The sequence below is a fragment of the Hesperophylax consimilis genome, chromosome 5, assembly GCF_061612785.1.
Source record: "Hesperophylax consimilis isolate HC1 chromosome 5, BYU_Hcon_1.0, whole genome shotgun sequence".
Classification (NCBI taxonomy): Eukaryota; Metazoa; Arthropoda; class Insecta; order Trichoptera; family Limnephilidae; genus Hesperophylax; species Hesperophylax consimilis.
In genome coordinates, this window is record NC_142840.1 from 14,368,880 (window position 1) to 14,384,095 (window position 15,216).

Genomic DNA, 15,216 nt, shown 5'->3' on the forward strand with positions numbered 1-15,216 from the left:
AATAATTGACGCAATACTGTTTTAGGATTAAATATTACACGTTTTTTAGTTATTTTTTATCGCCAATTTTATTTTACATTTCGATATAGATATTTTTGGAAGTGCTGGAAGCTCAGTTTGAAATATGGACCTCAGATTTTTGTATCTAAATGTACAACATGTTTGTATGTATGGTGACTAGTGAGTGATCTTTGACGCGAAATGGTAAAAATAAATTATCAAGGAGTTACAAAGACTTTGATGGAAAAAGAGACAAATAATTTTTCAACATAATATGCTAAATAACGGTATAAAGGGTTCAACTTACGGAGGAATCGGGGATTGGAGGGGGGGCATGGGGACTATTCCCCTGATTTTCCTCGACCCCATCGACGCGACGATTTTCGTCTCCGAAATCTAAATTTCGCTACGTGTTCACGATTCGTCACTATTCTGAAAAACTCAAAAGCTTAGCTCTGTAACAACCTGTCAGCCTTTTTGTTTCCCTCCTCCTAAGATATGGGTTTCTTGGAAGTTGGCTTTATTTCTTTCTTTCCTTAAAATACCCTCCGTTTAGCATTCCCAGAGATACAGAGAAGCCGAACAGCCTGTTGTATTGGGAAAATGTAAAAAGTTTTGAACTTTAAATTATCTTTATATATTAGCCGATTTTGCCAACATATTTTCAACAAAAAAACCGAAATTTCCTTTTTTGTAATTTTTAATTTCAAATCCTATAGTATTATTGAAGAGCTTTCACACTGTATTATTTACTTCATAAAATAAAAATCTTCAACCAATGTTTACACTTTTTAAGTAAGTAAGTAGTAGGTATGGTTCAAGATATGAAATGAGATAAGTGCGTATGCCCTACTCTTGGGGTAACGGAGATACCTACAATACCTACAACCAAACGGGGAGATAGTTTTCCATCATTCACTATTATCCCTTTGTGGATAAAGCTGGAGTACGATGACCGTAATAAAATTTGGGCAACATTTGATACGAGTCCACCGCGTTAAAGTACCTACATTATATTATAATTAGGTAGGCATATATGCCTATTAAAATAAATTTGTTGTTCCCCAGATGAAAATGCCGTGGGCTGAACGAGTAAGCCACTGTGATTTTAGTTCGTATATTACAGCACGGGAGCATAACCTGTGAATTTTTCCTTTGTATTTTTTGCGCGTGGTAATTTGTAGGTGGAGACAAAGTTTATTCAGGTTTTTGCTTTATACAGAAAATTTTTATAGAGTCTCTTCAAACCGCCTTCTTTCATAATAATGGTGCCTGAAAGGTGTAATGGCTCTCATGGAAAATTTATGAAGTATCTCTTTTGCACCTTATGAAAAATTTGATTACATGATGGTGGTTTGTTTGTAGGACGCGGACAACGGACAACAGCCTATTTACAAAAAATATGTTTGAAAAAAGAATTATTGTTGCAATCGTGATACGAATTTCTTCACCTGCGATCGGTTAAAGCCATTAAGATATGTATTATCTTGGATTCCGTGATAACTCCTCAAAATGACAATTCAACACAATTATAAAAAGTTATGAAAAGTGATAAGACAAAAACTAGGTTAAATAGTTACACATGTAACCTAGTTTTGTCATCACTTTTCATAACTTTATAGCACGTTATATAGGTGTGTTGAATTGTCATTTTAAGGAGTTATCCGGTCACCATTATCTTGACGCGTTATGCATTGCGTTATAATAGAACCTTGTCTAAAGTAGCCTTTCACATATAGAACTAAACGACAAGATACATTCCCTCACTCAAAGAAGCATTACAATACCGAAAACTTTGGTAAATAAATAATAATATTAAATACCTCAATACAAAGCTACCTACAGCACCTATCCAACTCTAGTCGATTTAGTCCATTCTTGGCTGTGAGTAATCGCTAAATTTGACACATGATATGACATGACATTTCCACACTTCTTGCCTTTGTCGTTTAAATATCCATTACGAAATCTTCAATCTCCAATCCCATCATATTTATGTATTTCTTTAAGTCATGGAATATTTAACTGCTTTTAGGAAAAGTTTGAGCGTTGTTTGTACCATGTGCGAATGTTAACAGATAATGGTTCAAATTAATCAATTTATTGATTATTTAACATAACATAATTAACGTTTCATTATTTACTGTTAGATGTTACTGAGTGCTAATCAACAATATGTAGAATATCCTTCCAAGTCCATTTCTTTACTATGCTATCTACATTATTTGTACAATGCTGAAGGAAATTGTTGATGTTAATTCCACTTCCAAGTACAAAAATTCATCATCAAAAATAATTAATCATTTATTTAAGCACAATGTTTTCTGATTCTAGGTGCTCGCACACGATGATGATGAAGCGGAAAACGGAGTGGTTTTATATAGCACCAAGCCAGGGAAAGGGAAAAATATCTTCCACATTCATCCGACCACTGGCGTCGTATTCAGCAATGAGGACCTAGAAGCTGGAGGCAGTCACGAATTAAATGTAAGGAAAAGACAACCAAACTTTTTCGATCGTTTCATAATAATAATTGAAGAATGCGGGGAATAACACTCCCAATTATTTTGGGAAATCGAATAACGAACGCCATCTTTCAGAGTTTTTGACTATGCGAAAGTTACGAAAAGTTGAAAATCCATAAAGGTAAGATTCTGAGGTCGGCGGCAGACTGCAAACCGCAGTGGCAGACCACAAACTCAATGCAAGACACGATAACAATAATAATTATTTAAATATTTCAATTTGAGGTTTTACTCAATAAAGTTATTCCGAAAAATAAATAATAATTATTATAACGTAGGGGGTAACAGATTACGTTCATTAATTAAGTTATTCAATTCAAAGCGTTTTATATAACTCCATACTGCTCGCAATACAATCCAATGCAGAGACCTGTCATACCTAAAAAGATGATGTGTTATAATTGTTGGCGTGGCGACGATATACGCTATGATCTGCTAGCCAGGCTTTATTTGAAACGTATCCACCTACGGCAGGAGAAGGGGTCATAATAATGTACGGAGCGCCGTAACTACGCGGCTGTCATCTGTCAGATTCCATACAGAGAAATGATATTCCGCGGCAGTTTCCCAATAGAATAAGTAAGAGTAATATCAAAGCGCAGTGTGTTATTCTAACATATAATATGTTTATGCCACGCTATATTATGCTCGCGTAATGTGTCTAAGGCTTCAGTATTAACTCTGCAATCTGCCGTCGACCTCGGAATCGTTCTTTAATAATCACGGCTGCAACGGTTTATATATTAAGTACGTACATACCCGTGAAAAATAAACTATTTTAACAACGGAGGCATAAAACCTTAATTTATTTTTATTTAATAGGTACCTACTGAAAATTTGAAATTGATTTATGTAATTTAATTTTTTTTAATTTTATAATGTTACGATTTTAGAATTTCACATCCGAAATGTTACGTACAAACAACCGAAGACTCGTGAAAACATATACATACCTATTTAAAAAAAATAAGAATTTTTTAAAATTAAATTACCACTGCCGATAATCGAATTTTCATTATAATAATGTACTGAAAATATAAAAATTATTACACAGCCCCCATAAAAATTCACGGGATATTATAATAAAAAAATTTAAAACGCCATTTAAAAACAATTTTCTGTCAAAATATATTATAGATAGGTACCTACTTTGGATCATTTAAAAAAATCGAAAAATACCGTCAAAGTTATACCGTCAAGCTTTTTATAAAAATATGTAGGTATATTACACGCATACATTTTCAGCTACAACAGTATTAAAAATGTTGCTTTTCTATCTCTACACACTAGCCTATAAGTTACACGCCCGCACTGAATGCTAGTGAATTTATAATTCATATTACATGCATTGATATTATTTATTTATATTATTCCCCAATACGAGCTTTTACAAACAATTTAGTGGAACAGAATTCAAAAAGTAAAATTGCTATTGAAATTATGTAACCCATGCAGAACAATAGTATTATGCTAACATTAGTTATTATTGAGTTATGTTATTATAGCTTTCTTGTAACTATATTCCGTGCAGTTGAACACATCTTGTAGGTACTCCCAGGACCGACCCTGAGCGAAACGGCGCTAGTAAAATTTTGACGACCCTTGTCAAAACCGGCAGAGGATTATGTAGGTGATCACTGTGATCAATAATACTCCTTTTTGTTGTTGTTTGTTTTTGGGGTGTTATGCCGTGTTGCGCTAACTCCTTCATTAGCCAACTTTTCGGACAGCATTGCAGTGTCCATCATCAGGGCAGATGTGTTATTTATAAATTATTTAATAAATAACACATCTGCCCTGATTTATGGACACTGCAATGCTGTCCGAAACGTTGGCTAAAGAAGGAGTTAGCGCAACACGGCATAACACCCCAAAAACAAACAACTAAAATACTTTTGGCCGTGAAAATCTTAAATCATATTTAATAATACTCCTGATGATTTGTATTTTTGTAGAGCTCCGTTTGTGTGAAAAATAATCTCAAGGGTGATGTATTAGGACTGTTAGGTGAAAGGTATTATCAGCGCCTTGGCGCCTTGACAATCCGGCTACTGGAGCGGACTGCCCCAATTGCGCCAGCGTAGGACCGGCCGTGGTAGACCAAGTTTATCTATCTATCCATATAAATAAAAATGTTAATTTTCGTTTGTTCGAAATCTTATATCTTCGAAAGTTCTTCAGCGATTGCTTTGAAATGTTGACAGAACGTTGCATTCGAATACGCGTCTGTTTTTTGTAGACGTCACCCGTGACATGTAAAAAAAAGCTTTTTATAATAGCGCAATCTGTTGGATGTACACACTCGCTGTTGTTTCTCTATCTACCCAGACAAAGTGAGCCACAGCAACGCGTGGTGGGGTACAGCTAGTAATTAATATATCTCGGAATCGGGGTGGATCTTAAAGTGAGGAGACCAATTATAGGAATTATATTCAACTAGACCTAAAAAAGAATATAAGATTTTTAATATTGAAATGTTTTTTAAAGACTGCCGTTACGGGGAGTTAGACAAATTATCTATCTATAGGTATATGGTACATACTAACAACCTGACTGGCCAATAATATCATATTAACAAAACTTTATAACTTGCAACAATAATGTTTCGAGATAATCCTGTTTTCCGATTATTGAAACAATACTCTGATGTAAATAGCTAATTATTCTTCTTTTACTTACAAGGGGTCGTTAATTTGCTAGAGAAGTGAAAAATTATTCTTTAAATTTTCGTTATCTAGAAGCCACATAAACGTTACCGCTGATAGTAATTATTGCGAACTTTAAAAGTCTAGGCAATAATGGATACCACGTAAAAATAAAACATTTCTCTACCTACGTGAGAGGATTATAAAGGTCAGAAATTTCGTAGCCATCTCGTCTTTCTTTAGATTTATAAAAAAACTTTCTTAAAACTCTCGAAAATATCAAACAGGTCACAACATTCTTTTAAAATATTTTCCTGACGTCAGGAGGGTTTCGACCGCTATTGACTTATGGGTTAGGCATTTTAGTGCTTATGTGATCTGCCTCATAAATCATTCATCTCAGTCTCTTCCTCGGGCTGAGAAGATTCTCAAGAAAATAGAAGAGTGGAGACAATGGGAACAATATCTCAGAATGATTCTGCATCGACAACAAATCATCACATAAAGTTCCCGACAAAACATTAAGTTAGCATGGCTGCTAATGTATTGATTAATATAAATCAAATTTAATAATATTATTATTAAGTTCTGCAAGTATTTAAGTTTTTATTATTTTTACAGCTGTTTTGGCTTTTAATGCCATTTCAAACTGTGCTCATACCACGTTTAAACGACTTATTCATATGATTCTATTTTACCCCTGTCAATTTAAATTTTATGATGTCTAAAATGATTTATTACCGCTTAAAGCGATTGATAAAGTAATTGTGACAATAGATTTCTTATTCTGTGGGTCATTTCGAAGTCGGTTTTCTCCAATGTATATATATACATTTATTATAGAAATATTAAATTTATTCAAAACAGAGCTACGAGAAAAGCAAATGTGCAAGAAGTGATAAAAATTTGAGAAGAGCCTGTAAAAAAATAGACTGCTATGTAATGTGTTAATTTTTACACGTAAAATTTTGAATTTTTCTATTAATTTACTTGTTTTTTTTCTTAAATTATGTATTTGTAAATTGTACCCTATACAATACTCTACCAGATAATGTATAAAATATATTGCATAATCTGCCATAACTAGTTTCCCCAGAATAACTACTTATATTCAGAGAAATTATTTTTTTGAAAATAAGGATATCTTGGTACACGATAGGTATTACTAACAATAATAGTAAATTGATGACAGAGGCGGATTAAGTTATTTTGGCATAGGGCATCTATTAGAAAACGCGTCTTATACCTATAAAAATATAATAAAAATTTAACTTCTAAAAATACAGCGTGTGATGCAAGATCGAGGCGTGTTCTAGAACAAAATTTTGTAAAAATTTTGTAACTGGCAATTCAAAACTTTTATTAATCCAAATTTGTAATGCTTCAGATATCAGCGACCTTCGGGTAGGTGCGACATTTTCCTGGCTATCCTACCATATTAGCTCAAATTTTTGGTCAAAATAAAACATATAAATATGGATGCAATAAACAAATACAGATAATAATAAATCATAATTGTACAAAATAATAATGCTTAAAATGATTTCGATAAATTCACATTTGGCAACTTTCTAACACCCAAGCTCATCCATTACAACTAAAAGTTTGAAATTCCAGATACGTGCATCGGACAACGGGATCCCCCCCAAGGTGACCACGACCCGAGTGACTGTGGAGGTTATACCACTTCCCGCTTTCTCCCCCAACTCCCCCGTCGTGGTCAACCTGCCCCACAGTGTAAAGGTCACCGAGTCCGACAAAGTTGGCTTCCTGGTCGCGCTGATCCAAGCTATCGATGAAGATAACGATACTCTGTGGTATGATATTGTCGGTAAGATATGAAACTAATTTTATTTTTAATAAATCTAAATCGTTGTTTCTAAAAATATAATTAGTACTAGCCGTATTATGTTTGAGTCGTTTTAACACTTAAGTAGTTTTTTTATTTTTTTATTTATTCTTTAATATATTTGTTATACAATGGTATAGTATATTGTCCTCCACGCTAGGAGTTCACCTGTGTTATGGAGGACTTTTTCAATTGTAAAGTTATATAATTCTAAAACAATACAGTGGAGTTGGTTACACAGAGAAACAGTTTTAACACTTAAGTAGTTTTAACACTTGAGTAGTTTTAACACTTAAGTAGTTTTAAAACTTAAGTAGTTTTAAAATTTAAGTAGTTTTAGCACTCGAGTAGATTCAACACTTAAGTAGTTTTGAATCCTTGAGTTGACTCAACACTAAAGTAGATTTAATACTTAAGGCGATGTACCAAGTCGTGTAACAATTGGAACTGGGCCACTAACAACAACACTCCTTATGTAAATGGAGATAAGGTTTAAATTCCCGTTTCAGCCGCTTGTTTTGATTTATGCAAGAAAAAATATTTTGAGAATTTCAGATATAAATATATGAAGGTTTTGGGACAATTTTCTTAATAACTTAATTTGACACATTACACAATAAAACCGTAACCAAAAATAGGTTCGTAAGTTAAAGATTTAGAATTTTAAGGCAGTTTTTATAGGCCTGAATTTTTATTTTTTCAGGGCTTATAAATAGACGCTACACTGTTTAAATGTGTTCTACTCGCAGTATTTAATTAATGAATTTAAAATATTTCGCAAAAAAAAAAACATGATTCTACGTAGTGCTTCGCCGAGTAACGGCTGCGCGCATTTTCATTCAAAACATAAATTTGGATTTGATGCCAAAATACTTATATAAACCAATCTGAATAATTATTTTTTATCAAAAGGTAAAGCAAATATCTAGTACGGATATAGTGTGCCACTTTATTTATTTGTGTTTCAGATTATAATATACATAGGCCATTAAAGAACTCGATTTTTATTTTTAGAATAAAAGATTACATATAAAATGTTTAAAAAAAGGTAAGTTAGGGAAACCCACAAAGGCACTGCCTTTGCGTTTGGCTAATATAAAAAAATAATAATAGAAATAAACTTTTTAAACAAAATTAATTACTACAACATAACATCAAGCAAGTTGTAATGTAAATTTTTAATTTACGGCTTAGTAATGTAATATTGTTGTGAAACCGTGAAATATAAAGTTTCATAATTTGTTTTATTATTATTTTAATACAATCTCAAGAAGGTATATAAATAACGTAAATATTTAAGATTTTGAAGAAACTTTAGCAATTATTTGGTAGTTAATGATAATTATTGAAGTAATAATAATTTTACCAAATAAAAAAAAAAATTGTACCAAATAAAATTTTTAAATATGATAAAATTTAAATACTAATTATCAATTAAAAAAAAATTCGATGGTCTTAAATTTAAATTACTAACAACCGATTTACTTTGCAACACAAATTTGTTTTGTATAGATTTAAAATTCAAATACGCTTTTTTACCATTTTTATTTTGTTATTTTCTATTTTAATATATTTTTATAGTAGGTTGGGCCAGATTATTTTTTTAACAATTACCGTTAACTCACAAAAAAAGTTGCATCTAAAATCATGAAAAATTGAATTATTTAATGGCCTTTTTAAATTAAAATGCTAATTGATAAAATAGCACTTATCCATACTAGATATTTATTACAACCTTTTGATTAAAAAAATAATTATTTCGTTTGGTCAAATATTTTGGCCTCAATTCCAAATTTAAATATGGAATGAAAAAGTCCAAGCAGCCGTTCCTCTCAAGTAGTTTTAAACCACTCAATGTTAAACGCGACGCTCGTTATTTTCTAAGTATTCATAGATGGCTTTAATTAATTTATTCTATTAAACTACACTCTTTGCAAGGTATTTCTTTACAATATTTAGACAAATTATTTGTTTGCGCCCGTACATACGCAATTTGAATATGAATAAACACTTTTGTCCGTAAAAAAACTCGATACTTTCAAGAGAGGCATACAAATACAATATTGAATCGGTGATTCAATCCAATATGGTATTTATATGCCTCTCTTGAAAGAATTGAGGTTTTATACAGACAAAACTATTCATATACATAATGTGTTTTTTAAAGGGTAACTCGCAAAGCATGTTTAAGTGAAATAATTAAATTAGCGCCATCTATGAAAGAGCATCTTATGAATTCTTTAATTAAGCACTTTCAACTTTTTAATATATATTTTTTATGACCCCTTGAAAATGTGTATATTTAGTTGCAATAAATACGTGATAGATAATAATAATTTGATTTGATTAATGATTTACAATTTTCTTTTAGATGGCAACAGCGAAAACAACTTTTACATCGGCCAAGAAAATGGAAATGTTTTACTGGCCAAAAAGTTAATATGGGAGCAGAGGAGTAACTATTCCTTAAACATAAGTATTACGGATGGTTTTTATACAATATTCACTAAGGTTGGTAAATTATAAAAAAAATATATACATATTATCTGATTCATATCATAATAGAGTTTTGATGGATGTCAAACAAATAATTTTTTTTTGATCAATGGACATAAATCTAGATATCTACCAATTTCATATACACATTTTTTTAATTATAAAACTATATTCTGTTCCAGTTAAATGTGCTGGTGGTAAATGATGTCAATGAACAAGGCCCTGTCTTCAGCCAAGCTGTCTACGTTGTGAATGTCTCTGAGAACTTTGCGGGGGGAAGTCCTATATTATCACTCCGAGCTTCCGGACAGGACAATCTACTGTACAGCATTCACAACGCACAGAGTCTCATGTCCTTAAAAATATTCAGGATCGACTCACTGACAGGAGATATTACTATCAAGGAGCCGTTAGATAGGTAACAAAACTTGCAAGGACTTATCTAACACTTAACACTTTGTTGTCTAATTCTACATACTAAACTATACTAAGGAGTTATTTATTGCTTGTCGAAAATCCCCACATATTCTTGTAATAATTTGTTTCTCAAAGTGCGTACCGTTGAATAATAAAAGCGAGTTCTTAACGATTTTTTTTATAATTTCACGATATGTTATTTCATGATATGTTATTCTCTGATGTAAATTGTGGTATTATGGATGCTTATATTGTTTGGGCATGTAGATTGGATGAACGATGAAAGGAGTGTAAGGAGAATATATGATGATGAAGTTAATGGTAACAGAAGTCGGGGATGCGTGAGGAAGGCATGACATGACAATGTAAATTGAGTCGGGTCATGTCAAGAGTCACAATATCAGAAGAGTATGTATGAGAACCGTTACTGTTGATGTGTACATAAGTTACGTCTCATATTGTCTTTGCCAAAATGTAACCGAAATAATTATAAGTACCCATGTAATTCTAATCAATATTAATCAATTTCCTCATATAACAGTCTCTCGATATTTTGAGACAATGCTGGTAAATGTCTTACAATCTGATCTTAGTATTCTATGAACTTAATAAAATAACACACAATTATTTTTGTAGGGAAACCATGGAAGTACATCTTCTAACTGTAACCGTACGCGACCACGCAATAAAACCAAAACGCAGCTACACCAGGGTTCTAGTGCGAGTCTACGACCATAATGACCATGCCCCCGAATTCAACTCCAAAATCATACAAGGGAAGGTTTATGAAACCTCTCCTGTGGGCACGTCTATAGTTAAGATCTTGGCCAGTGATAAGGATAAAGGAGATAATGCTTTAATTAGTTATTCAATTACAAGTGGTAAGTGTATTTTAATATACAGGGCTGGCCTTGGGCCAAACAGTACCTGGCGCTAGTTAAGATCTCAAGGGCCCTGTGGTAGTTATTATCTGCCCCTTGGCTCCTCGGCTCCTTGACTTCTTTCTCAAGTCGGTACTCGGAGTGGACTGCTCTAACTGTGCTGGCCCTGTTAATCTATTGTAACCCAGTTTTTTTGTTCTTTTTTATATGAATTCTTCGATAACAAGAACTAGTATAAGAGTGTACACAATTGTTAATTTATTTTTAAAATTCTATAACAGATTAAAAGGTACGGGGTTTGACCCGTGACAGGTCGGCTCCAATCAAAACAAATTTTTTTCTCAGAAGATTTTTTCAATTAATGTTTGTGTTTCAAGCTTATAATTATTGCTTACATGTAATAATTAGTTATCCTTTGTGCTTTGCATAAAAACCTTGTCTTGTAAAGCTTTCTTTTAGTTTCCCTTAAAAAAGTAACAAAACAATGTTGTTCAAAAGTAACTTTTTTTGTGTAGTGTTTAATTATTAACAGTTGCTCTTACTTTATACACATGTTACATACACACACGTATATCGCTTTTAATTCCAGGGAACATTGGAAATATATTTTCAATCGATTCTGAAATGGGAGACTTAACACTAGCTCATGAATTGGACCTGAATAGTGCATTTGAATACATGCTACAAGTAAAAGCATCCAATCCTGGACCCAATTCTCTATCATCAAGTATTCCAGTTCATATTATGGTGACTATGGCTGATAATGCCAAACCAAGGTAACTACAAACTATTGCAGTGAATTTTATTTTATATATAGAAAATATAACATTCTTTCTTTAAAAAAATGGTTTTTATAAGATATTTGCTTTCTTTAAGATTTCTGAAACAAATGTACACTGCAGACATTTATGAAAATGAACCAATTGGAACATTGGTCGCTCATATTGAAGCTAGAAGTACATCATCATTGCTGTTTGACATAGTCAACGGAAATACAAATGATCCCTTCAATATCAACCCGTCTACTGGAGTTCTAACAACAAAGGGGATCTTGGACTACGAGGATTTGCAGATCTATAATCTTACTATTACGGCAACTAATATGGTAATAATATTTAACAATTTATATTTGCAATATACATTTTTTTTTTTTTTAAAGATAGACAAACATTCCCGGGTTACGAATAACCTGACAATATTTGAAAATCTCCTACTACCACCACAGTAAGTTAAAAATGTTGCTTGAGTTGTGATAGAGGACTTAGCCAGCCGAGGAATTGAACACACTACGCCTGAGTGGGACCCAAGCGCAATGTCAATTCGGCCGCCGACCGGCCATATGTATATGTTTAATTAAGTATCCTAATTTACAAGGTGATGTATTGTGTATATTGTTTCAGGGAGGCATCTCTTCAGAATCATCTATTCTAATACATATACTGGATAGGAATGATAATGCTCCCATTTTCCAAAATTACACATATTATGGAAGTATATTGGAATCGGCTCCGATAGGATCTCTCATATTTTCCAATACAAGTAATCGACTGGTGTTGACTAGTGAAGACAAAGATTCGGGGACTAATGGCATTATAACTTTTGAAATAGTAGAAATATTTGCAGGCAAATACTTTCACATAGATTCCAGTACGGGGGCAATTAAAACCATGAAAATGCTGGATTTCGAAACTAATGAGAATTTCATTTTCCATGTGCGTGCACATGACTTAGGTGTCCCGAAATTATTTTCAGAAACTTTGGCCAAAGTAAATATCACAGTAATAGATGTCAATGACTGTCCGCCAAAATTTTCTCAGCAAGATTATAATGTGTCATTATTACTTCCTACATACAAAAATGTTGCGCTAATAACCCTTACAGCTACCGATGCAGACACTCCGCAAGATTTGTTAAAATATGACATCATAGATGGAGACAAGAAAAATATTTTTGCGGTAGATCAACTCAGCGGAACCGTAACAGTAGTCCATCCAGATAGAGTAAAGCAAATTCATAAAATTCATGTTCGGGTATCAGATGGAAAACATTCAAGTATCTCCCAGATTTACATTGTTGTAGAAAATTCTGAAAGTTCTGGCCTAAGATTTCAAAGACCGGCTTACGAAGGAAGCGTAATGGAAAATTCAACAAAAATCATGACTGTTACTGTGGTCAATGTTCTAGGGAGTGCATTGAATGAACATGTAGAATTCCACATTCTGAATCCAACGGATATGTTCAGCGTTGGTTTAACTTCAGGAGCTATCCAAACAACGGGTGTTAAATTTGACCGAGAAACTAAAGATAACTATGTTTTGATAGTAGAAGCCAAAAGTTTGCTGGAGGTGGTGCAGACTCAACATACAACAACACGAGTGGTTCATGTAGTGGTCAATGTGACAGTGATGGATGTGAATGATAACTGTCCGATGTTTGTGAACCTACCATACTACGCAATAGTGTCTGTTGAAGATGAAAAAGGACATATTATCGCTAAAGTTCATGCAATAGATCTGGATTGTTTAGAAAATGGAGAGGTTCGATATGAAATGAAGCGTGGACATGGTGAATTATTCAAAGTCTGTCGAAAAACAGGAGAAATTTCTCTCAAACAGAATCTGGAAGGACATAATAAAGAATATCAACTTATAATTGGAGCATATGATGGAGGTAATTAAATAACTTTTACTTTCCAATCGGTTTTGATTTTGCTTGGGTTTCCTGTGTAAATATTTAATTACATTATTCACTGAATATATTTTTGTTTCTCAAATATATTTGTATATTTTTAGGGGTTACACCTTGCTACAGTGAAACTACTGTCAATGTGAAAGTGGTGGATAGGTCGATGCCAGTCTTCGACAAACAGTTTTACTCTTTGGTTGTAAAAGAAAACATTGAGGTCTTCAGTCCTCTGGGTGAACCATTACTGGCTTCATCACCACTTGGCAGAAAGTTGATCTACAGCATTGTTCAAGGAAATGAAAAAGAAAAATTTACCCTTGATTTCAATACCGGTAAGTTTATATCTTCCTAGATGCATAGTCAAAATTTTTAAGTCATAAATGTTAATTTTTTAAAATAAATAATTATGTTTTTAAATTACATTCAGCTCCGGATAGTAGTAATGGACCATGTAAGTAAAGGGAATTTTTACTATTTTTTATTATTTTGCTGCACGTCGCTAAAGAATGGTTTTTTCCCATCACCCACAATACCACATACCTAATCATATTTAACTGATTAAGAAAATTTGATGCCTGAGTGAACCAAATACTTGAACCTGCTCATGTCAAGAGTCAGAAAAACAGAAGAATGAGGCAAGGAGTATGTGATGGTTAGTTGTTAGTTGTACAAAACAAACCTTATAAAATAATTATTTATACCATTATTAATTGGTTTCTAGGTGTAATTTTCGCAACTGAAGAACTGGATTACGAAGACGAACAACTACACCAGCTAACAGTGCGCGCCACCGACAGTGTAACAGGAATATTTGCCGAAGTGACAGTGTCAATAGTGATAGATGATGTGAACGACTGTCCGCCCGAATTCTCTGCCGACAGCTACCACATTTCTGTATCTGAGGCTTCTCCTTTTGGCACTCTTCTTTCGAAAATGGAGGCCTATGACAATGATACTGGTAACTATAAAAATTTTGACAGGATTGTGGCCAAATGGTCTAGTGCAAGATGCAATATTTCAAAGTTATGGGACGGCCTCCGTAGTCGAGGGGTAAGGATCTCAACCAGCAAGCCAGAGGTCGTGGGTTCAAATCCCAGCGTGTGCAAGTAAATTATATATGATTTATTTGTATTATTTCACAACTAACTAATTTGAAAAAATACATATTATATTTGTCTCACTGACTCCAGATGGTTGGGAACAGTTGTGATCTTGTGCAGTTTCAAAAAATAAAAACAAGAAAAAATCTGATAATATTTGTATTTTCAATTAAAATGTGTGGTAGTTTGAATAAAATAAGAAGTAATTGATGCAAAGGTAGGTATGTATGTATAACAATTTATGCATTTAATAATAAATTTTCTATTTCTAGGTATAAATAAAGACATCACATACAGCATGTCAACTCCAGGGAACAACGCAAGCTTGTATTTTCACGTAGATCCCACAGATGGCAGTATATACCTAAAGAAGTCTTTGGACCGAGAGACATATTCAACGCATCATTTTTCCATTGTGGCAACTGACAAAGGCTTGCCATCTCTATCTAGTACAGTCCATGTTTGGGTATCAGGTAAATAGATGATAAATAATCATCTCTTTGATACAACTTTTTGATGAAGCCTCCGATATGAACTCTATTTAAAGTTTAATTTGTAATGTTTTATTGCAGTTCTGGATATGAATGATAATGCCCCATTCTTTGAACAATCTATGTA

General features: G+C 33.0%; 1 protein-coding gene across 1 annotated transcript in view; it reads left to right on the plus strand.

Moving 5' to 3' along the window:
* Positions 1-14,708, plus strand: part of LOC149423565 (fat-like cadherin-related tumor suppressor homolog) — a 223,168-nt gene extending 208,460 nt beyond the window's left edge. The window contains exons 6-16 of the mRNA XM_089632259.1: positions 2,335-2,487; positions 6,788-7,001; positions 9,391-9,530; positions 9,698-9,933; positions 10,569-10,813; positions 11,403-11,589; positions 11,690-11,918; positions 12,214-13,483; positions 13,606-13,830; positions 14,220-14,456; positions 14,689-14,708. Coding sequence (XP_089488385.1) covers positions 2,335-2,487; positions 6,788-7,001; positions 9,391-9,530; positions 9,698-9,933; positions 10,569-10,813; positions 11,403-11,589; positions 11,690-11,918; positions 12,214-13,483; positions 13,606-13,830; positions 14,220-14,456; positions 14,689-14,708 — 3,156 coding nt within the window. The remainder of the gene's footprint in view (positions 1-2,334; positions 2,488-6,787; positions 7,002-9,390; positions 9,531-9,697; positions 9,934-10,568; positions 10,814-11,402; positions 11,590-11,689; positions 11,919-12,213; positions 13,484-13,605; positions 13,831-14,219; positions 14,457-14,688) is intronic.
* The last annotated feature ends 508 nt before the right edge of the window (positions 14,709-15,216 follow it).